Source organism: Lycium barbarum, chromosome 6 (assembly GCF_019175385.1).
Source record: "Lycium barbarum isolate Lr01 chromosome 6, ASM1917538v2, whole genome shotgun sequence".
Classification (NCBI taxonomy): domain Eukaryota; kingdom Viridiplantae; phylum Streptophyta; class Magnoliopsida; order Solanales; family Solanaceae; genus Lycium; species Lycium barbarum.
In genome coordinates, this window is record NC_083342.1 from 126,353,963 (window position 1) to 126,377,752 (window position 23,790).

Sequence of the window (23,790 nt, forward strand, 5' to 3'; positions counted from 1 at the left end):
AAAAGACGTGATTTTGATAGCTAAAAAAAAGAAAAGAAAAAAAAGGCGCCCTATTTCACGCTCAGAATCTATGCGTGAAAGGATCAAACTCAAAAAGTTACAGTTTGGTCCTTTCACGCACAGATTCTGTGCGTGAAGCCTATTTTTTTTTTTTTAATGGGTTAGTTTGGTTCCAAAAGTTAATTTTTGGATTAAAAAAGTTCCGGACTCTCCTTTTCACTGGCCATTGCGCAATAAAAATGTTCCTTTTGTTATAAATATAATTATTTATTATCATTAGCATAATAACATTTTTAACCTTAACCAAAAAATACACCTGTCTCTGTATAGCCTCAGTACACATCAAATGATTAACATACACAAAAAATCTTCACGTAAATGAACTAGATATAGAGCCCATTTGGATTGGCTTAAGCTGGTTATTTTAACTTATTTGAGTGTTTGACAAAAATAAAAAATAACTTAAATTAAGTTAAATAAGCCAAAATCAAGATGTTGCTCAACCCCAACTTATTTGTTTTGGGCTTAAAAGCCATTTTGGTTTAACCAACAACTTTACCCTTTTATCCCTTATATTTTTTTATTAATTTCAATATTATCCTTACTTTAAAAAACTATTTAAGTACTTTTATCAAAACACATAAGTGCTAATTTATAAAATAACTTCAGCACTTAAAAAGTACTTTAAGCACTTATGCTTAAAAACCACTTTTTTTCAGCTGAAAAGCCACTTAGAGCCCGTTTGGATTGGCTTATAAGCTGGTCAAACCAGCTTATAAGTCATCTTTAACTTATTTGGGTGTTTGACAAAAATAGAAACAACTTAAATTAAGTTAAAAAATGCTTAAAATTAGTCAAAACCAAGAAGTTGCTTAACCCAACCTTTTTTTTTTGTCTTAAAAGTCATTTTGGTCTGACCAACAACTTTACCCTTTTATCCTTTATATTTTCTATTAATTCCAATACTACCCTTACTTCTAAATCTTTTAAGCATTTTTATCTAAACACGTAACTACTTATTTATAAAACAACTTTCAGCACTTGTGCTTAAAAGCCACTTTTTTTCAGCTAATCCAAACGGGCTCATAGTCATTAATTTTATAATTCTTCGAAGCACATATTATAAGCTCTTAATCAGAAATCTCAACCACGTGGTAAGTTTGAAATTATGCCTTTTGATTTTCAATGGGCTAATGAAAGAATGACGAAAATTTTCAGAATTAAGCTAGAGAAGAAGAACGGAAAGAAATAAAAGAGAGAAAATGCTGACGAGAACCCTAAGCATTCTAACATTACTGTATTATGATTTTAATTCCTTTATGAGTTTTTTATTTATTAAAAGTAGGAATTTCCAATAAATTTTAGTTAGTCAACCATGATTAATTTAACTAAGTTGGGTGTAAACACCAATGCGATTAAATTTTTACCATTTGAGCCGCCTGTATAAATAATTATTTCAATTTGCAACTAAACTGGTTGATTCTTGTGGATTTTGGGTAATTTGAGACTACTTTCCTTAATTCTAGAGTTATCTCCATCAAGCTACAGTGCTACTTTATGTTGTGCAAACATTATTTACTATTTTCAAGATCTGTACACTGAATAGTTCTAAATAAAAGAAGAGTGATATATCCGACTCATGAGAAATCTTATTAAATAGTTAGATAATATATTTTGTTTGCCATGTTACTATAATAAAGAAGAATCCTTTTCTATTAGTTTTGTTTGGTAATAAAATAAATTATAAGAAAACAAACAAATTAAAATTCAATAAGAGTTATAGCCTGTTTGGCCAAGCTTATTTCTCCTCAAAAGTACTTATTTTTTTCAATAAGTGCTTATTTAAAAAAATGTGAGGTGTTTAGCCAAGCTTTTGAGAAAAATAAGTACTTTTGAGGAATAGCAGAAGCAGTTTTTCAAAAGCTAAAAAAATAGTTTTTTCCCAAAAGCAGAAGCAGAAGCAGTTTTAAATTTTCTTCTTGACAATAATACCCTTGGTAAAATAAGTTATATACCATAATAGGACTTTAACCTAATAATAAATACGTGTTCTACAACCTATTTCTTAAACACTTCTTCCACGACAATAACCCCTTCAAGCAAGCCTTCAACGTGATCGACCTTATTTTTCACAAGGTATGATTTGTTGGCAACAATGTACTGAGTAATTTGTTTACATGATAATGACATACTAGTAATCTTTAGCAATTTGTTCTGCTAGCGTTATTATTGTTATTCAGATTTATTTGTATTATCGACCATACATTCAGAATTGGATTGTAGATTGTTGCAGACTTGGTAATTTGAGCATGACGCTGATTGTAACTAGAGGAGGTGGAATAGAAACACAACCGAAGATTTTGATTTCTAATAATTTAGTACCACAAGTAATAATCTAAACAAAAAAAAAAAAAAAAAAAAAAGTGGATAGACTACTAGCTACATCATATGATAAGTCTTGTTTGAATTAAATGATATTTAGCGTTGAGAAAAGCCTGAGCCATCATATTACCAAGTTTAATCATATTCTTTCATAATAAATATTTAATGTATTTATCAACTTAATAGTTTTATTATTATTAAGTAAATCTATTCATGTCCTTATTCGTAATTTGACGTTTAAAAGTATTTTTTGAAAATCTTGGCCAAACATAAATTATTGTACAAAAGTGCTTTTTAGATTTATTGGGCCAAACACAAATTGCTTCTCACAAAAAGTATTTTTTTACAAAATACTTTTAAAAAAAGTACTTTTCAAAATAAGCAAATTTTAGAAGTTTGGTCAAACATGCTATTAGGCAAATTGGGATAATACTGACAAATTTCTTAGTCTTCTTAACCAAGCCCAAGTAACATTTTGGCAAGATTCTATATGACCCATTTATTGATTCCAACTTATTTTGATATGTTATAATTCAGCTTAAATAGCCATTTGCCACCCCTAGCCATGATATGGTATACTCTTGAATTTGAATTTTGGTTGCATATACTTTGCATACTGAAAATGTTGAGACTTTTTATGTATTATATGTACATGAAATGCAAAGTTACTCCTTCAGATCAATTTGCTCTTTCAGTGGGAGGATCAAGGTTTATTTTCCTACAATAAAAGGGACATGAGATTAATAATCCAAAAATAATACTAGTCTCCTGCTAGTAAAGATACAGTCTCAGTCTTCGAATTTAAGCTAATATATGGAATTTAAAGATTATCTAGTTAGATTGATTAATAACAATCAATGGCAATATACATGTTTATATTGCTGTACAATAGCTATATACATTGTTAAATTACATATAGCCTAATTATTTAGTGGACAGATTGGATATTTTCATCTTATTCGAATACTTGCTTAGAAGTTGGAACTAACCAAATATATAACTGGATTAGTAGCATGACAATGACCTTGTCCTATTTTTTTATTTCAATATTAACCAAACACAGGACAATTTGAACCTGACCTGTTATTTAATTTGGAGATATCAGATGGCACTTAGTCTTTTGTTGAACCGAACATCTAACCAAACCAGCTCATGGTATATTATTCGTGTGTGTTTTTTTTCAAAAATAAGCGTCGCACAGGCCCTAAAGTCCTAAACCATTTTACAGAATAAAAAAGTGTTAAACGACTCTATAAAAAACATTTTTTGATCATTGCATCCTGTAATGTCTAAGAAGCAATACTGGCTAAACGTAACCAAGTTGACCACCGCAAGACACGTGGTGTGATAGATAATATTCATTCACCTTTAATCAGAAGTCTTGAGTTTAAGCGTGACTATAAATAAAAATTCTAGTAGGGAGCACTTTTCCCCTAAATAAATATTATGTGACGCAAATTTGAATTAGTCCGCTCCAATGCGGGTATCGCACCACTTTTTTTTCTTTTTTCTTTTTCTCTTTTTCTGAAATATGTGACTAGTGGAGTAAAGTTTGGAAATGAAGGAAGGGGGATAGAGAAATGTGCGTCAATTTAATAACTCTATGGGAGCTCTTATTTATTTTAGAGTTGTTGCTATCTTATTCTTCTAGGTGTGCTAGGTCATCTAACTTATTTTATTTAGTATTTCAAAATCATTCTTTAAATCCAAGGAAAAGAAAAAGAATCATTTAATTGGAATGATTCCTAAATATCAACGAACTTGAAATTACTGGTTAGATGATTCATTTAAGCTGAATGAAAGATATTAGGTATCCTCTTAACCTTGTGTGAAACGTGATTACCTATATGATCTAACTTCACATTTCGAAATATAGTTGAGACATTTAACAAGAATACAAGATACAGAGAAACTCCAATAACGAATTAGACACATAGTAACATATCTGTCAGTGCTTAGTCGCATAGACAAAACACGAAAACGAACTTTAGTCATTTCTTAAAGGTTAAAATACATAAGCAATCTTCTAAACTTGTTTAATCCTTTCATTTTGACAATAAATTAAATTAGGGTAATACCTATTGAACGCTTACACAACTCACAAGTACACTTATTGAACATAGTTTGGATCAAAGTGTAGCTAGTATGTGATTAACAATCTTAGATAAACAGTTTTAATTAATAGTTAGAATCATATGGATGTTATCGTACATTCGAATAAATTATGTTAGATTTGTAAGTATCGGTAATTGTTGAAAAAGTAACTATATGCACTAGTTTAAGTTCCATGCATTGACGTTAAAGATAATTGCACAATCAGGACATGACTTATAAGATAATTACAAGTTAATTATGTGATAAATACGTACAATAATTGATAACCTAATGAAAATAGTGTGTATAACTGACATTTTATAATAAGCTAAATTATACTAATTGTGTAACTTAAGTTATTTCTATAGTCAATGACTTATTGAAAGTTGACTTGAACTATAAACTGCATTATAATTTATACAACATACATTTTTTATTTAAATTATTTCTATAGTCAATGACTTGAAAGTTGATGTTATGCCATGGGCGCGCGTCGCATGGGCCAATACATGTGAATTTCTTGAAATGAAAGAAATAACCTTTTTCAACCACCAAGGCATTATTAACCTCGTGAAATTTTCAAATACTGTCATCAAAGCAATATAATGATTGTCCTATCAGAATTTATTTTTACATAATCTATGTTACCCTAAAATATATCATCATAAAATTACTTGCAGTGACACAAATTAATCATCCCGTTTCAAGTGTATATAGGCAAATGGCTCCCTTTTTTTTTTTGTTGGTAAAAACTGCTAATCCTTCTTGCATGTCAATAAGAAAATCATGAAAATTCAATGATTCCCCACACCATGATCTTGAGTAACTATCAAGAAGCGAAAATAAATATATAATTATACACACACATGCAAAAAGACAAAGTGATCAATGTATACGGTAGAAACCGGATATGAGGCGAACCGGTGGAACGAGGAACCAGAGGAAGGAATGAGAATGTGAGGGATACCAGTCGCCCTTGACCGGGGTAATGCTTGGGCCGGTGCTGGGCAAGAGCACCGACAGGTCTGTCTTCGACGTTGTCGTAGTGGCCAAGCCCGGTGACCCGAGCATCCAAGCCCGATGACCCGAACATTCATGGCCGTTTGTCCGAGTAGTCGTTGGTCCGTGTGGCCGTTGCATGCGAGCCACGCGCCAGTAGCGTCCTGCCACAGTCAACTACCTACCATGCGTGTGTCAGACGGCGCCGTCAGTCTAATCCCACCAAATTCGTGTAGAGCTGTCCTTGTTATTATTATTTTATTGTTTTCCATTGTATGAGACCCATGGAGGTGACACTATAAATAGGGCATATCCTCCTCCTTTGTGGGGGTTGGCTCCTTTACTTTTCAAGAACATTTATAATAAAAGAGTTCATACATACAATCTCTCTTTCAACATCTGATTCGGCCAAGGCCGTTTATTTATATTTATGTTGTGTTTACTCCATCAATTATCCCGCATTGTTTATGAGTGTTTGTATTCATAGCGAATCGCTATCATTAGCCATTTTATTGAGGAACTCCCACCTATACATTTTCCCTATCTAACATACATCAAGATCCAAGCACATATCCTATACCCATATACAAATTTAATTGATTATCCGATTCCGGGGTAAACAATCAAGGACTGTCAAAAAGAAAAAAAAAGAGAGAATAGAGGAAGAAAAACAATATTAGCATCACGAGAAAACGTGAGAAATAAACTATATTCTCCTTTTTATCCAGATATAGTAAAAAAAAATCAAATTATATTTATCTAAATTTTAAACGAATAAAGTTATTCAGTACATCTGTTAGTAATTAGTAGTAAGAGGTATTAAAATTCAATAAATGAACTGATTACACAACCTAGCACCTTAGTGGAAAAATAATTAGTGAAGTTCATGATACAATTTTACCTTCGACCACATTACTTATGTCAAACTAAATTTGTTACAAAACTTTTATGTCTTAGAAAAATAAAAATATTGTATTTATTATGTCTTTCTTTTTATCTTCAATTAGTAGAGTGTTCATTATATATTAAGACACGAGAATTATAAAGCATTAAATTTACTTTTACTAGCGTACCTAATCATTTAATTATCAAGAAGCCCCATCCACTCCTTTTCGCACTATCCTTTCTCTTTAACCTTTGCTTCTACCCAACGCTTGGTTTGCCCGAATCATTTAATACTTTATTCCTTTTCTCATCCAATAAAAAATAATTCACCTTAGCTTAGTGGAGTGAGCTGTACCGACGTAACTTATAGTAGTATTACTTTTCTCATCCAATAAAAAATAATAGCATTGTACCGACGTGACTTATAGTAGTATTAAACACAAAAGTACATGTTAACAGTTCACCATGAATGACTAACACTTGGGTTTGAGTAGACCCAGTTGTCAATCTACCTTTTAGACAGATTAAAAAAAAAAAAAAAAAAGTGCTAATACAGAGAGAAAGAGAAAGAGAAAGAGAAAGAGAAAGAGAGAGACACGGATTTTAGACAGATGCTTTTGGCATGGGGAAATTGCAAGGACAAACACTGCCTTTGCATCAACAAAACAACAACGGCGATGGTGGTGTTGGTTCTTCTAGAACCTTCTGTCCATGTTCTATAGGTCTTTCTAGAATCTTCAATTTCAAGTGTATCGTCGTTTTGGTGCTGAGTGTTGTCGTTTTCCTATCTGCTGTTTTCTTGATCATTCCACATCGTTCTCATCCATCTGGGTTTGACGCAAAAGAGGCAATCAAACATGCCGGTGAGTTTAATTCTCTTCTTTTGACTTTTATAGCGTTTCGTTGACTCTACTGTTGACCTTATTAGGGTTTCATCGTAATGATTTTAGAGTTCTCTTTTTGGTTTGCTGTGGAATTAGGGTTTGTAGATGAATTGGGATTGTAGGTCTATTGATTTTGTTAATTTTTTTTTTTTTTTGGATGAACATGGAGAAAAGTACTGGACTGGTAAAAAATTAGAAAAACAAAAGAAATTAAATTAGCTAATTCGGAGCTTGCCACGTGGCCCTCCTTCAAAATTAAGGAGTATATTTGGACTGAAAGTATAACGGTAGGAGTATATTTGGCCCTTTTCCATTCTTGATTAGATGCCTAATATTGAAATGGTTGAGAATTTTCAGACATCTCTAACATTGAAGCAGCCCAAATGGAAGAGGATTCATATACCTGATACTGATTAGTTTTGGATTAAGCTGTAGTTGAATTGATTGATTGATTGTTGTATCTCGTTGTACCGTTTGAGTAGCACGATGTTTTTGGTTTTATTAGGCTTATAGCCTTATACATGTTTCCCTACCTCCCAGGTAGGGGTAAGGTCTGCGTACACTCTACCCTCTCCAGACCCCACTTGTGAGACTACAATGGGTATGTTGTTGTTGTTTTATACATGTAGGCACGGTGTTTTTTTTTTTCTCAAGATTAATGCTGGTTTGCTGCTTCGCAGAGTTCTAGCTTTGTTAGACTTAATTGTTTTATGTGGGTATGCGTTATTTTTTGTGACGGCTCAGGTGCAGTTTAATCTCTTTGTTATTGCTCTTGAGCCAAGGTTAGCTGCTTGGTATATTTGGTGATGCTTTATGATGGGATGCATTCAATGGAAAAAGGTTAAAGGAGATGGAAGTAGTGTAGTGTACTGATAGATGGGTCCCCATGTTAACTTGCTTTAGTAAAACGGAGGTCTTAATTTCTTTCTTAGAGGCAGCAGAAAATACAAGTTAATTTTTTTTTTCCGGGGCCTTCTCTTGATTGATTTGATTATACCTAGGAAGTATTGTTGTAAGATCTTGCGTCACAAACTTATTCCTTTCTGCAGAATTTTTCTGCCACCCTGAATAGTCAATAGCAAGAAGTAGACTACCTTTGTGCTTTCCTTTGCTGGTGGAATTCTAGCTGAAAGTGGAAGCCTTCTTCTCCTTTGCTCGTGTCTCCGTTGATTAGAGTGATCTAGGCAGTATGTAGGGATCTTAGTAGCTTAATTAGTTGGCTACCTGAACTTTCACCTTATTGGTGAGGGTTCGAATTCCCACGTTGTAATCCCTACCCCATTTTCCCTTCCCCTACCCCCTATGTAATTTTTTTTTTTTTATGAAGAACGTCAGTGTTCAATCTTTCATGCTGCTGTTTTTTCCTTTTAATTTACCAGATGAGGGATAATGCCCTATTTAAATTTACGTGTCATGTCGATTGATGTGAATAATCTCTTAAGAATTGGTGACCTTTCAGACCTTGTGAGCTGTGGAGGCTGGTTTCCCATGCATTTATTTATCACTTTTGGTATTTTAACTCATCATTAGGTCTTAAGTGTTACTTTGTTCCTTTGTTTTCAGCCACTACTCAAGCATACTTCAGATTGGAGAAGCCAGTTTCAGATATTGTTCCCCACATTGCGAGACTGGAGTATGATATTTTGGAAGAGATTGCTATCCCTAACATGAAGGTTTGTGACCTTCCTCAAAATTGAAATGGTAGTTTGTCAGTGCTGCCTCTTTTCAGTGGAGTGCAATAGTCAGTTTGACAATTGGAATTTGCAGATATCCGTCCTATCCGTGCATGCAGCAAGAGTGGCTAACCAGACTAACGTAATATTTGGTTTTCTTCCGGATCCAGTTGATTCTTCTAGTACTCCAGTGTCCTTAAGTCTGCTGAAGTCTGCTTTATTGGATCTGTATCTTCGAGATACCAATTTGACATTAACTTCCTCAATATTTGGACAACCATCTTCATTTGAGGTCTTAAAGTGTCCTGGTGGAATCACTATGATGCCGGAGCGCCTACCCATTTACGACCTACCTGATATCCTCTTCAATTTTACTCTCCACAGTTCTATTGATGAAATAAGGGAACATTTTATTGCGCTGAAGCAACAACTGATATTTGGCTTACATCTCAGGCGGGATGAGGTATATGCTAATATCTATTAATCTCTTTTTGTATTTGAATTGACATTTCTGGATGAGCGCGAAGGGTTAGATTTTTGAGGCTTCTTAAATTAAGACTTGGGCATACTTTAGAATTTAGATTGGTCTGCTTTTATGTCGAGCTTTCTGAGCATGCTTTTATCTACCTATGCATCCTCTTTGATCTAGCTTAGTCCTTTTTCATGGCTTAGGAATCACCTTAATCTTGATCCTCTCATTACGGTTAGGCTACCTATCTCAACTCAACAGAGCAGTTCTATGGTTCATTGTTATGGGAAACAAACAATAAAAAACATGTGCAGTGTTGTTTTATGATTTTTCATTTGGTCTATGCTGCACTTGCTTTTGACTTTTATATTTCCTTTCAAGGGAAGTTTTCCCCCCTGAACTATTCACGTTTTGCAACTTTCACACTCAAACCACGTGCAGTGTTGTTTTATGATTTTTCATTTGGTCTATGGCGCACTTGCTTTTGACTTTTATATTTCCTTTCAAGGGAAGCCCCCCCCCCCCCCCCCCCGGGAACTATTCACATTTTGCAACTTTATCTTTTAGAATGAGTTTCTATAAGTTTTGCTTCCAAATGTCATACTTTTTGTCAGCGATGTTTTAATCTTTGTTGATGGGACTCTTCAATTACTGATGGATACGTGTTGGATCCTTCAAAGTAGTGCAGTTTTGGAGGATCCGACACCGGTACGACAATATTTTTGGAGAGTTTGAGCCACGTAGGTTTTAATAGTTGAGTGGATATTCTTTTTCGATGTATAGTGTATACTCCTTTATTTTCTTCTTTTCACTTTGACGATTCCCCTCTTCACATTATAAATACCCTATGCAAGTATAGATGAGTTGCTAAATAAAAGGAGTTATATTCCTTAATTAAATTATTGTATCTATTTGTTTCCTTATTTAAATTATTGTATCTATTTGTTGGGTGTTCTTTGAATTACAATTCCTAGTTGATGCTAAAAGGAACGTAATGATTCACAATGCATGTGTCAAAACTTTCTTGCTTAAATGGTGAATAAAGAGATCTAGGGTTATCAAGTAACAAAGCTTTGTTGGACATATGCCATGAATCTTGGTGGATATGGTTTTAGTAGGATTTCCCCGTCAGAAATTTGTGTGATCTGTCGTGAGGAGGTTTTAGACATATTTTTCCTATGTCGATGCTGTCATAAGCAGTTCGATATTGCTGAATGAGATGGAAAAAGACATGGTGAATGCGATGAAGATTTTTTTTTTTTTTGAAACTGGTACTATGGTGAATGCGATGAAGATTTATTTAATATTTATAGACATTTGGCCATGGATAAAACCGCATGAAAGTTCCTATTGCTACTCATGCCATAGTTATATATAATTCATAGTTAAAAGTCCTATAATAAGATTGAAATTTAGTTAATCCTGCTGGATCTCAGCCATTCCTTTCCAAGATATATCAACTATTTGCCACCCTCTAGTGATTTGATGCCAAAGTTATATAACCCCTATGGGCAAGTTGATATGTTTTCATGTTTGTTGCATCAATAATCTTCTGTTTGCTGCTTTTCCCTGTCTTAATTTTCTTCTTTCCTTGTATGGGAAATAAATATTAAAGTGGGTGTAGGTATTGCTGGCTGCTTTTCGTTCATGCTATTTAGCATAGTACATTTGTGTTTTTAACTGTCAGATCTGACTTATTTTTCTCCTTTATTTCGGTCAGCATGTTTTTCTACAGATATCAAATACAGTTGGCTCTACTAAAGATCCCCCAGTTATAGTTGAAGCTTCAGTATCTTCTGGCTTTAGGAGTCTACCACCTCAGAGGTTACAACAATTGGCTCAAATAGTTATGGGATCCGTTCCTACATCTAATCTTGGCCTTGATAACTCTGTTTTTGGTAAAGTGAAGCAAGTAAGCTTATCTTCCTTTCTAAACCGTACTATTCACACTCCCCCGCCAACTCTTCCTCCTGTTCCAACTCCAGCTCCTGCTCCAAATGAACCTTTGTGGCCGTCACCTTCCTCATCGCCTGCTGTTTCTTCATCTCCATCTCCAGCTCCTTTGCCCAACTGTCATAGATTTTTACGATCACATTGTGGCCCAGCTCGTGGAAAAGAGCCTAGCAGTTCTCCATTTCCCATAGCTGAGCCACCTTCTCCTCCGACAAACTCTGGTCCACCTGTAAGTAGTTCTGGAATTGCAGCAAGCCCATCATCACTTGCTCCAGCTTATCCTCCACAAATGTCTTCCTCAATCTCATCTTCATCATCATGTAAGTTTCTCCTCTTCGTGTGATCTTTATATTTGTGCAATCTTAACGATTCATCATGTTATTACCTAATGCATAGCATCTATCATTTGCTTGGAATAGATAAAGAACATAAGGAAATTGGTAACTTTGGGTTGTTTTTCAAGGATCTTTCCTTAGCTACAGAATATTCTGCTCTAGAGGTAGAAATAAAGTGAAAAATGAGGAAGGTCTTTCATGGCAACCATGTCCCCCAGGACCTTGTGATATAGTATTGTAGGAATTTATGGTATTTTTTTGTGCTCATTAGCTTTTTGTTTCGTTTTCTTTCTTGCAGCTTTTGCACCTGGCTTTTCTTATAAGGAGCTCTGCTTGTTCTGGTTATTCGGATTGGCAGTACTGCATATCCTTGGTTGAAACATGGTGACAATGTCCTGTTCTCGTTCTACAAGATTTTCTCTTCTTCAAAGAAGAAGAGAGAAGTATACTTAGCAACAAACAACTTTATTTGACTAGGATTGTAGCATCTTTCGACATTTAACTTGTGGTTACCATGGTAAGTCATGTTAACCCTACATGAAGAGAGGAAATCACAGGTCAAAGCCAAAGGGTGGCAGGCCTCTGTTTGACACAATGACATCACATGAAGAGAGTTAAAAGATGTTTCTTCCCGAAGGGAATGACTGCTCAAGGAAACAACAGTTTCAGATACATGCTCATCTGCAGGTTTTCAAGGAGATACCAGTCGTAAGATGTGTTGGTTCTTCTTGAACAAGCTGCAAAATTACTGCAAAAGAGCAATATTAGACCTCAGTATACATGATGTATATTCTTACTTAAAAACTGTAATTAGCTGCTTTTGATGTGCTTAACTTAAATGTGATAAAGCTATCAGCCTTTTGGCAGTATTATAGGATGTTCCAAAATGCTGATTGGTAACGTTCTTTGTTTTTGGGATCACAGAGAAATCTCTAAGGGCCAGCTAGTGCATGCTTCGAAACTTGGTGGATAATGGACCCGTCCTTTACTTTCTCCTATTTATCTGATTTTCATTTGCGAATGTTCAAAATTGTGACATACGCCTAATCCAAACATTAATTGTGCTACTCTTTTACCACCAAACCAAAGCACGGGAGAAAATGCTGATTGGCACATGCTGGAGTATCGTAGATTAAAAGGAAAACTATTGAGTTTGCTAGTAATACAAAGTCGTGTAGGAGGTAAGGACGAAAGATCTCAGCGCAATCGTACAAGTAGCTTGTTGAGCAAATGAGTAAGCAAAAATGTGAAGTAAGCTAGTCAATATTTATTGGTTGGTTTGGCTTAATTTAGAAACTGACATTCTGTATGTGGTAGCTTAAGCATTTTAAAAAAGCACGTCTCACAACTAAACAAGTTCCTGATGCGTAACAAGTTTCAAGAACTCAATTGAAACACCTGCATTAACAAACTACCTCGAAAGAAAAATGGATCTTTCTATTCCACATTTAACTAAGAGGAAGAACTAAGGATATTGAAATTTGAATAAAAAAATCAACAAAACATTGAACATTTATTAACTGGAATATTGTACAAACGGACCAGACGAGCATAAACTAAAGCGTACATTAGATACACACCAACAGCACCTAAATCAGATTACCAAGAACCTATTGACATGCCTGAAAACCCAAGTAATGACAGATAAGCTGAGGTGCAATACAGCCGCATAACAGGCCACCATCTGCAGTTAATGAAAGGGATGTATGACCTCCAATTTGCTCCTAACATTTTTTCTGGTCACATATTCCTATACACAACGGCAAACTGTATAGAGCACAGAGCTGTGAACTGGATCATTAATCATCCACAACTCCATTAGTGTATGAATATATAAATGCCGTCCACAGTTGTCGTATGTATTGGGAAAATCAGTAAAACTGCTGGTGCTCAAGGCTTGAGTCACGTCAGCTGGCACAATAGCAGTTCAATGGTAGGGATTATGATTTGTCCCTTTTAGTTCGAATGAGAGAGAAAATTGGCGCCGTGTCAGCAAAAACTCGTCGTCCTTCACTGGAGATGGATTGAATCTTCCACGCTGGGCCAAGAAGCCATGATGTTACAGCTCCACCCATTAAACCTCCAAGCTGAAATGTTCATAAGAGAAAAATTGGAAAGTCATACAACCATTAAAACATATGCCAATGTAAAGCAATTATTTCAGTTCGATGTATGTATGTACTTATTAAACATTTCTACTGCATTAAAAACAAAATGGAAGGGCAGAGAAAAAAATAGGAAAACAAAAGAAGAGGTAGAGGAGGAAGTTAGGAACTACAAAGAAGAGAAGGACGTGACCAGTCGAGGTGCACACAAGTTGGCTTGGACACCACAGTTATCATAAACAAAAGAGAAGGATGTGACCAGAAGAGGAATGATATATCTTCCCATACTACTTCCATTTCTTGAATACAGATTTGGTAAAACCTTGCAGAAGGCTGTGATAGGTCCTAAAAATTGGCTCTAGACAGATTTCTCGGTATCAAAAAATAAAATAAAAAACTCACAGAATGTATGTCAACAAGCGGAAGCCACCTTTTACAACATGAATAAACCTCTGTCGGAACCTGAGGAACCACAGAGACTTTGCGTTCTCGAAAGCAAAGCTCTTAAATATGGTGTATAAAATGGCTAAAGTGAAAATTATGGGCAATGATCTTGATCTTTTGTTTTTGTTCTTTTCTCTAATCAGAAATTAAAAATCAACGGAAAGCAAGAGAAGAGAAGACACATTACTCCTCAACAGCTCAACCCAAAGAGGAAGATGCACGTGGGAGATGCTGGCAGTGCCATTGATTGTTGTTACAAGTAAAAATGCAGGCTTATAAAGTAATGTGATAAAAGTAAGCACAGAATACATCCAGATCAAGAACATGATGGCAAAGTTAGATATTACTAACATGTCCCCAGTTGTCGATCCCTTTGCTCAATAGTCCAATAGCCTGCAAGGAAAATGGTTGCCAGCACTTGATGAATTAGGACCGAAATAGGGAAAAAAATAGATCAAACTTGATAATTAATCAATAGACGTGAAAGTATAATGGTAGTGAGCTCATATATGAGCAGCCTTTATAATTAATTTTCATTCCTTAACTAATAGCATCTTCAACCGATGAAAGATCACAAGAATATACAAATTTGGAGAATATACTTAATAATAAGACATGCCCTCTATTACTCGCTCGGTGAATGCCAACAAAAGGGCATTGAGCTGAATAGGGAATAAAGTGCTTTACCATATTTAGAATAATCACATTTGCTATGTATCGAAGATCCCCCTCAGTGCCTTTGACCATGCCTCTATGCCTCAAAATGAACACTGCAAAAGAACCAACCTGGTAATGACACAAAACCATGGAGATCAGTATTTCTTAACCTGATAAATGAAAAAGAAATAAGTCTAATTCTTTAATTTCCTCAGCCGCTGTTCCGAAAGCTCCATACTTAAATAGATTACTTGTATTCGCCAGAAACGTACTTCAGCATCCCAAGATACGCACTACAACAATTGAAACTTAAAAAGTCTACCTTTTCCTGAACTACATACAACTTGAAGGCAGGTTAATATTCCCAGTAAAATGGAAATGAGATTTACTCATAAAGTCTGTGGCGAAGTATTACATACATAATGGGTCCACAGAAGTGTATACATATAATTATAAAGGAGTTGGATGTAACTTAAGGGACAAGAAATCGTGAAATAGCATGAAATGATAACCTCAGTTGCATACACCAATTAGCAAGTCCACCAAAAGTGCAAAAGAATAGCATAACTTACCAATCCAAAAATTGCTCCTGAGGCACCAACTGCAGGTGCCTTACTAAGCCAGTAACTCATAGCTGAACCTGATTTCTTTCAGAAGATACAATCAGATTCACTATAATAGGAGTTATTTCTTTGAAATAAGAATGTCATATGTGGTGATGTGTCATTACTTGTAACTGCCGACGTCAAGTACAGAGCAACATATCTTCTAGGGCCACTAACTTTTTCAACACCAGGCCCAACAGAATTCAAGGAATAGCAATTAACCTGAAAGAAGCCACATTTTGCTTCAAAACCTTAACCAAAGAGGGACCTAGGAATCCAGGAAAACATAAAGTGAAGTCAGACCATGAGATGCACTATATTTGTATGCAAGAATGACGAAGTAATCAGCCTCCACAGTTGCCCTTTATCAATAAGACTGTTAATCTGCACCACATATCAATCAACCACACAAAGAAAATTGTTAATATAGAAAATAATAAGTCGGTTATTTACATGTTTAATCCAGTCTAACCTTAGCTCCCCAAAATAAAAGCTTGCCGTCTGTTGCAACTTGTCCAATATATATCCTGCAGTGATTGAGATAGAAATTGTCAGTTTCTCTTTGTAACAATAACTATTTGTCCTTTGTACCAATCAACACCATAACTTGAAGGAGCCTTTTTCTGATTTTATTTGTTCATGACATTTGCAAGAAGGCTTTTTCATTCATTCTGAGTGGGTAAAGGGAAAAAGATTTAATTGACTTATACAAACATTAATCCAAGATTAAAAAAAATCATAATATTCACATCGTTTTGGTTAAGAATGCAAAACTTACAATATGTTAAGTGCAAGGAATATGTTGGTCCATTTCCTTTCACTAGAAAAGAATGATCTAGATGAGTTTGAGTAAGACTTCTGATTTTTTTTGAATTTCCTTCTACTTTCATCAGCATTGAAGAACAATAAGCTCATGTCTTGGGCAGAGAAGACATCCTGTGACCATTGAAGGATATTGAATCCAGTAACATGAAGGGTCCATTTATGCCATGCATCCTTCAATTTAGGCCCATGAACATGACAATAAATGTGCTGTGGAGCAAGAAAAACGGTGGTTAAGATCTTGGCATTTCCAGAATTTGATGATACTGCTAGTATAAGGAGAGATGTAACACATCAAAGCAAATCTGCCTACGTGAAACAGAACGAGTTGGCCAGGCCATTCAACATGCTGAGGACTCTTACAGCGAGAACGGCCAACGTCTAATTCATTCTCTCACAACCCCTTAACCTTTGCAGTCATTTTCTTAGACCCACATAAAAGATGAGGGTTCTAGTAGAGTTGATGGACAACAAAAACAAGCAAATTATGATGAATCCTCTAATGGATATAGAGGATTTATACAGCCAAACCCAGCTAGTTCAAGAATGAGATATAGTTGATTGACTGTAACAGATCAAAGGATTGCTAATGAATTCCTGTCACTCTTTTCCAAGTTACTCATAACCAATAGATAAGCATTGTGGCAAACATAACACAGGCCAAAAGGTTTTGTAGTATTTCAATTACTTGAAAACAAATTCATGTCAAGATATAGCAAGTGATATTGCAAAACACTGTTAGAGAGAAAAGGGTGGTCTGAAAATGAGTCATAGTCTTTTTTTTTTCTTCTTTTATAACGGTGATGTCAGGTACAGCTTACGCCCACCTCGACTAATTTTATCCTGCAATATTTTCTCGAATAGGGTGATCAAAACAGTTAAGAAAGGAATATGATGTCAATAGTTACTTGTAATATTTCTCAGTGTTCTCTTCCTTTCATTTGGATCAATTTGCACGCAATATTCACAAAAAAAAAAAAGCAAATTCAGTAAAAGGGTAGAGTACCTTGATAGAGAATTGAAGACGGCGGTGGAGGAAATCGCCGAGGCGGAGAGCGGCGGCGTTGGTGATGAGGTGGCTGGTTGTGGGACCACCACCCCTTATGGGATTATTATTAGATGGAAGAGATGCCCAACCAGCCATTTCCATTTGGCTCCCTTACATTCTTAACCCCAACCATATACTCCCTATACTTCTTTTTGTACACTAAATTTGGCTTAGTTTTAAAAAAACTGCCTTATAAGCTGGTTCGACAAAAAAATAGTTTCTCAACTTATTTGTTTTTTGATTTATTTTAAGCATTTTTTTAGCTTATAAACTGGTTTGTCAAACATCTAAAAAATTAAAAAACAACTTATAAGCTGATTTGACCACTTATAAGCCAATCCAAACGGGCTCTACTACTATATAATTTGATTTTTGTTTCCAGTTTTTTGTCTACTTTTTTAACTGAGAAATTACTGCACTAATTTAAATTGATTTTTATTTTTATATTATTATTTTGAGGTAGCGAGGTTTAAAAATGGAGAAAAGATAAAAAAAAACGATTTTCTTTTGGTAAAAATGAACCTCATACATGTAGGTAGGAATAAAATACATCGGTACATAATGATTCAATTTTTGAGATCCTACACCATTAGATATATCGTCTTATTTTTCTTTTCATAAAACAATCTTCAGAAACATCCTTAATTACCAAAGTATAAACCTAAGGGTTAAATTTATCCTTCTACTTTTAAAAATAGTTTGTATTTAACATTCATTATACTTTTCGAATAAATTTGCCCTCATCATTAGCCTTTTGTTCAAATATATCACTTGCCCTAACGGAGCCGAGGTATGGGTAAAATATAAAATTAAATTTGTCCTCTTCTCGAGAAATTGGGATTACTTTTCTCTCTTGGGTATATATATATATATATATTTAATTTCTTGTCATGTTTTCCCACATAAATTTTTTGAGATAACTTACTTTAAGTCCCGTTTGGCCATAAAAATTATTCATTTTATTCCGAAATTTTTTTCACCTTTTTCCGGAATTAGCGTTTGACCATGAAAATTCCAAATATAACTTGAAGTTATATTCCGGAATACCAAAAACTCAAAAAACTTGTTTTAAAAAAAAACACTTTTTTCACTTTTTTACAACTACATTTCACAAAAAATTACAATTTCAAAAACTATGGCCAAACACAACTCCAACTTCAAAATTAAAAAAAAAAAGTGATTTTTTTTTTGTATCTATGGACAAACGGAGCCTAAATGTCTTCTAAAGTGGTTAAACTTATAACTCAATTCAGAAAATTCAAATTGAATATTGATCTAATTTTTTGAAAGTAGGATATATTAACAAGTGACCTACTGGATCACTAACTTTTTTTCACGGGAAATTGGTTAATCATTCCTTCACCAACCGCAACAAATGATTATTTGTTTGTTAATGGTATCGTCATCATTCTGAACAATAAGCTTTAGTTTTGTTTGATAATATTGAGGTTGTTGACATATGATTTTGACCATGAAGGACAAACATAAATTGCAGTTTTTTTTTGTGCGGATTGCCCTTCAAAGGCACCGGTCTTTAAATTTTATCCTTCGCTGGCTTAATATCACGAGGATTGGAGTTCAAATTTCGGCTCAATTAAAAAAAAATCGCAAGACAGAGTTTCGTAATTAAATTAGGCTTATTCGGGCAAAAATTAGGCCTTAAGGCAGAATTTTCCAAAATTTCAATTGAGTAATTTTTTTTTTCCGCCTTAATCCAGACTTCTACCTTGTCTTATGCCTGAAGGTAAAACTCTGTCTTAAGGTAAAATTTGTGTTATACCTGAAGGTAAAATTCTGCCTTGCGAATTCAAACTCTACTTTGAATTTTTTTTTAATTTTTGTCTGAGCGGGAATTCGAACCCGAAACTTTTAGCGAAAGACAAAAATTAAATACCACCTATTTGAGGGACAAAACTTAAAGACCACCCTGAATAACGACAATCGTGCAAATTGCCCGCAAAGCCACACTGAACATGGTCCTCCTTGAAATGGCGAGGCTTCTCTTTCTCTATTTTTCTTCTTCATTTTCTTCATGCATTTTCTTGGCTGAAAATAATTCCACGAGTCTACTAGTCGAAATACCATCAACATCAACAACAGTGACTTATAAAGAAGAGTTCCAACTGAAATTAAATTACTGCAAGTAGTGTCATTTTCTTTTGTGCTTTGTAAGCCTTGTGATGCTTTGAGGAATCCAATTTGCATGCTTTCAAGATTTGTGCTCTACTGTTATCAACCTCTTGCTCAATTTAACTACCTTGAATTAGAAACAACATAATACTAAGTTTCAACTGAATTCATTTTTTTAAGTTGACCTATAGTTTGATGGAGCTAGGAATACATATACGGGATTAGAAAAAATACTAGAATATCACATAGGATTTGTACCTCTGACCTAAAAGCAATTTTTGAATCCCTAAGTAGATTTACAGCTAGAAATTTTGGATCACATAGTTTAACTCTAGAATCTTCCTTTAAGGATATTTACAGCTTATGTGTCAATTTTGCCCTATTTGTGAGCGGATTCAATTAACTTCCTGACAACACCTAGTTCCACCTCAGCCTATAGCAAGTATCTTTCCTAGTTGATACAGTAACATAAAAAAATTTGAGTAGCAACCTACTATATCAAGTTAATTTGCGCTAATAACTTAAAAAAAAAACACTATCAATGCATGCAACTTACATCCTTTTTTTCTTTTGGACAGAGAGGGAGGTATAGGCGCATACCTGGTGAGTCTCGTCTTTTGACCCCATTCATAGATAATTTCCATCCATCAGATTCAGAAAGATACGTAGTTTTGTCAACATACCTGATTTAGCGCCTAATGAAGCAAAGAACTAAAAGCAAACTACTACTCTTTACTGTACCTAAACCGAATAAGAACCAATTCAGCAGCAACCATTATCAAGGGAATATCCAAGGATTCCACCGAGCTCTCCCTGTCCAAAAATCAAATTATTATTCTTTAGTGAAAAATTTAGATCATTTTATGTCTTTCTTGTGAAGGGGTTGCTGAGATTTATCAGAACTAAATAACAATAAGAGTATTTTAATGTTGTAGCAGATAACCTAACTTATTTTCCATGTTACTAATTTCATTTTCTATGGACGGTTACCTATAGTTATCATATAGATAGTCTGTCAGTGTATATAAGTTAAACTCGGAAAGTATTAGCAATAGCTGACCTCTAGGAGAAGCAGTTGTAGTCTCAAAAGTGTTAAAAGTATCTGTGTATCCAACTTGACAGCAAACTAAAAGGCCAAAGAGAAGTAAGCTGAGTCCAACCCCAAATTAGAGGATTGTGTATGTTCTCCTCTTCTTCTTGTTCATTAAATTCATTTGTGTAACTATTTTGGTCCTCATTGTTTGAGAATCCTTGCAGCTGACACCGACAAACCGGACAAGTATTATGCATTCTTAGCCATGGAACAATGCATTCAGAATGGTAAAAATGCTTGCAAGGTAACTCCTTAACTTCTATTCCAACTTCAAACTCATCCTTGCAAACAGGACAAACAGAGTCATTTTCCAAATGGTTTGCTGTTAGCACAATTCTTGGCAATGCATCTATTGCTGAAGAAGGCGCTGGAGGCTGCCCTGGCCTATCGTTCTGAGTCAATTCTTGAATCGATGGCAAAGAAAACATGTTCTCATGAGGAGACACAGGCCTAATAGGCTGATCATCAGGGCCAATAAATTGGAGAATGACACGAGCACGTTGTCTATTTTGATGATTTTGATCACCATTGTGGTTGTCACGTTGCCTAATTGATGGATCATTCATGAGTGCCAAGGCATCAAGAAGGCGAGAATTCGAGGAAGGTTGTGGTTCTAGTACTAGCCTAGGCCTTGTAACATCAAGTTCATGGTAAACTTGGCCAAGACAATGAGGACATAAAATTTCAAATGGATTGGCTGAAGTTGTCCTAATGGATCTTTGGCAATTTCTGCACCAATAGTAATGGTATGTTCTCATTCTCTGGACTCCATTGACAATAACTCGAGGGCCAGGGCGAGGGATAAATGACATGTTCTTTTTTTGTGAAGAAAAGAAGGATATATGACAAATTAGATGTAGCAAAGACAGATAATGCAAAGTCATTTATTTATAGATGGTTTCAAGAAGAGAAGGGAAAGATGAAAAAGGATGGCTTTTTGGAAATGCATGAAGAGATTCTTTTTCCAGTGGAAGGATATTTCTTTGCAGCTTCCTTAATCCTTGATGACTCCTCCTGCCAAAAGTAAAGTATAAGAATTAAGACAAACGTATTGGCTGTTGTAATTGGTGTCTGAATTCTAATATGATGAAGAAAACTTTATTGGCTGTTGTAATTGGTGTTTTAATTCTAAAACTTTATTGGCTGTTGTAATTGGTGTTTTAATTCTAATATGATGAAGAATACTTTACTCAAAATACTTTTTCTCTTCTTTCCTCCTCCTTGGCCACGTGTTGTATGAAAATGTATGGTACTAAAGTTCAAAACTAGTTAAGGTCATGTTGTCTAAGTAAAACAATAAGAAGACAACCTTATTTATCTTCAGAATTTGATAGGGTTTCATAAGTAATCGCTATGTGAAAGTTCATGAAGGAATTAGATTTGGGTCACCCATGTGGGTCAATCCGGATTCATATAAATATAAATAACAAATAAATATATATTTGTTATATATTTAATTTATATTAAAAGGATGAAAAGACACAACTGTTAGGACTCCGCTTGAACAGATGTCTTGTGTCTTTTAAATAGGAGAGCAACTCCTGCATATTGTTTATTCCAAAAACACAGACAAAAACTTCTCCTTCTTCCTTCTCTAATTCTGCAAAGTTCACTTGAAGATTCTATTGGAGATTCTTCCCCGAAAGCAAGAACGAACTTCTGTAACCAAGGTACGCGATATAGACTGTGGCTATTTCGGTGTAGTTCGTGTTTCATAAACATGTGATTGCACTATTTGACTAGTGAAACGAATTCAATGATCCTGCAAACTGTGTGTTTGATTTAATTCTTCATTGGCATCAGAGTCAGGTTTTAATTCGTTTCTTAGTCTAATTTTTCTCCTACGAAAACAATGTAGTATAAAGAAATCTCTTTTATGTTGTTTTGCGGCTTTTTCTGTTTTGGCGTCAAAAGGGCAGCCCGTTTTTAATATGCGCCTATCTGTGTTTTTATTTCTTCAATTGTTGGGTTATACCACAATCATTGTTTGGTATATTTGAATGGAACGTCTTTTTCTTCCTTACTGTTAATGAAATTTATGATTCTTTTTTTTTTTCTTGTTGAAAATTGAGAGAACAAGACTTCTGGATTTTTTTTTACTTTCGGCTTTAATTGAATATGACCAATTGAAAAGGCCTCAACTGTCAATTCAAAGGAAAGTAATTTTGCCCTATATAGGGCTTGTATTTCAGTTATAAGTTTCCTCCTGTTTTTTTCGGGTTTCCGTTTTATAAATTTTGTATAGAAACTTACCTGTTATGGAAAATCCTTTTTTCGTCCAAACAACCAATACATATTTGACACTAGTTACTTATTTCTATTGGTTGACATAAATTAACTCGGATGAGATTCTGACTTGGAATATGACATTATGTTTTCCCAAGTATTTCACATATTTTTTTAAGAAATAGGAAAAGGATGAGTACTAGCAGTAGGTGCTTGGAGTGGCACTGGTTGTTGGTGTTTGTTCTATATTTTATGACTTAATTTCTTTTTGTATGGGATGTGTTTACCATGTGAAAGAAATAGAAGAAATATTATAAGGGCTTGCAATGGAAGGGTTAAAATTCACCAGATTCCTATAAAGTTGGTTGGTTTGGCTACTTGGATGTTTTGTCTCCAACGAAAGATAGTCAATTGTTTTATGAAACAAGTTGAAAGGAATCCATAAATTCATAGTAAAATTGATGGAAGTATTAATTATTTGATTCAGATTTGGATGAATTCTGGTAACCTTTTTTTTAAGGGAAAACTTTCAGAATATAGAACTAATCCAGTAAAACTACATAATGGTTTTTACTTCAGTAGTTCTGCATACCGTTGGATTGAAATAATTTTTTTTGGCATTTTTTGTGTGTTAAAAAAAATGGAATTTTCAAGCCTTTAAGAGGAATGAATCCTCCATAGTACTGTAAACTAAAAATGAGATATTGTGTGTGTGTACATGTGCAAATTTGTATTTTTAATGCTAGTATTGTTAATGGTTTTTATTTCTATATCTGTTATAGAATTTATTTAATTTTCTATCTTGAATTTGTGTGATTTAAGATAATCATTCCTTAGATGATTAATTATGTTAAATTTACGATATATTAGAATTCAGATGATGATTAGGAACATAGTGAACTTTTGATTCTAAATCTAGTTTTAAAAAAATATTAACATGATTAATTATTTTCGGAATTTCTATGTATATGAATTTAGGCATGTGA

General features: G+C 34.4%; 3 protein-coding genes across 3 annotated transcripts; 1 reads left to right on the forward strand and 2 right to left on the reverse strand.

Annotated features, from left to right (window-relative positions):
- Nucleotides 1-6,809: 6,809 nt before the first annotated feature.
- LOC132598710 (uncharacterized) lies at nucleotides 6,810-12,672 on the forward strand. The gene is made up of 5 exons (XM_060311736.1): nucleotides 6,810-7,223; nucleotides 8,808-8,917; nucleotides 9,012-9,380; nucleotides 11,107-11,659; nucleotides 11,973-12,672. The coding sequence occupies exons 1-5, from the start codon at nucleotides 6,983-6,985 to the stop codon at nucleotides 12,050-12,052; spliced, it is 1,353 nt and encodes a 450-aa protein (XP_060167719.1). The 5' UTR covers nucleotides 6,810-6,982; the 3' UTR covers nucleotides 12,053-12,672.
- A 496-nt stretch (nucleotides 12,673-13,168) lies between these two features.
- LOC132598711 (RHOMBOID-like protein 10, chloroplastic) lies at nucleotides 13,169-17,633 on the reverse strand. Its single transcript, XM_060311737.1, has 9 exons — nucleotides 17,314-17,633; nucleotides 16,264-16,517; nucleotides 15,958-16,012; nucleotides 15,789-15,869; nucleotides 15,611-15,707; nucleotides 15,453-15,520; nucleotides 14,911-15,009; nucleotides 14,575-14,616; nucleotides 13,169-13,761 (listed from the first exon to the last, which is right to left on the reverse strand). Exons 1-9 carry the CDS (start codon nucleotides 17,455-17,457, stop codon nucleotides 13,615-13,617), a joined length of 987 nt encoding a protein of 328 aa, XP_060167720.1. The 5' UTR covers nucleotides 17,458-17,633; the 3' UTR covers nucleotides 13,169-13,614.
- A 598-nt stretch (nucleotides 17,634-18,231) lies between these two features.
- Nucleotides 18,232-21,462, reverse strand: LOC132598712 (probable E3 ubiquitin-protein ligase RHC1A). Its single transcript, XM_060311738.1, has 2 exons — nucleotides 20,546-21,462; nucleotides 18,232-20,298 (listed from the first exon to the last, which is right to left on the reverse strand). Exon 1 carries the CDS (start codon nucleotides 21,460-21,462, stop codon nucleotides 20,578-20,580), a length of 885 nt encoding a protein of 294 aa, XP_060167721.1. The 3' UTR covers nucleotides 18,232-20,298; nucleotides 20,546-20,577.
- Nucleotides 21,463-23,790: the final 2,328 nt, after the last annotated feature.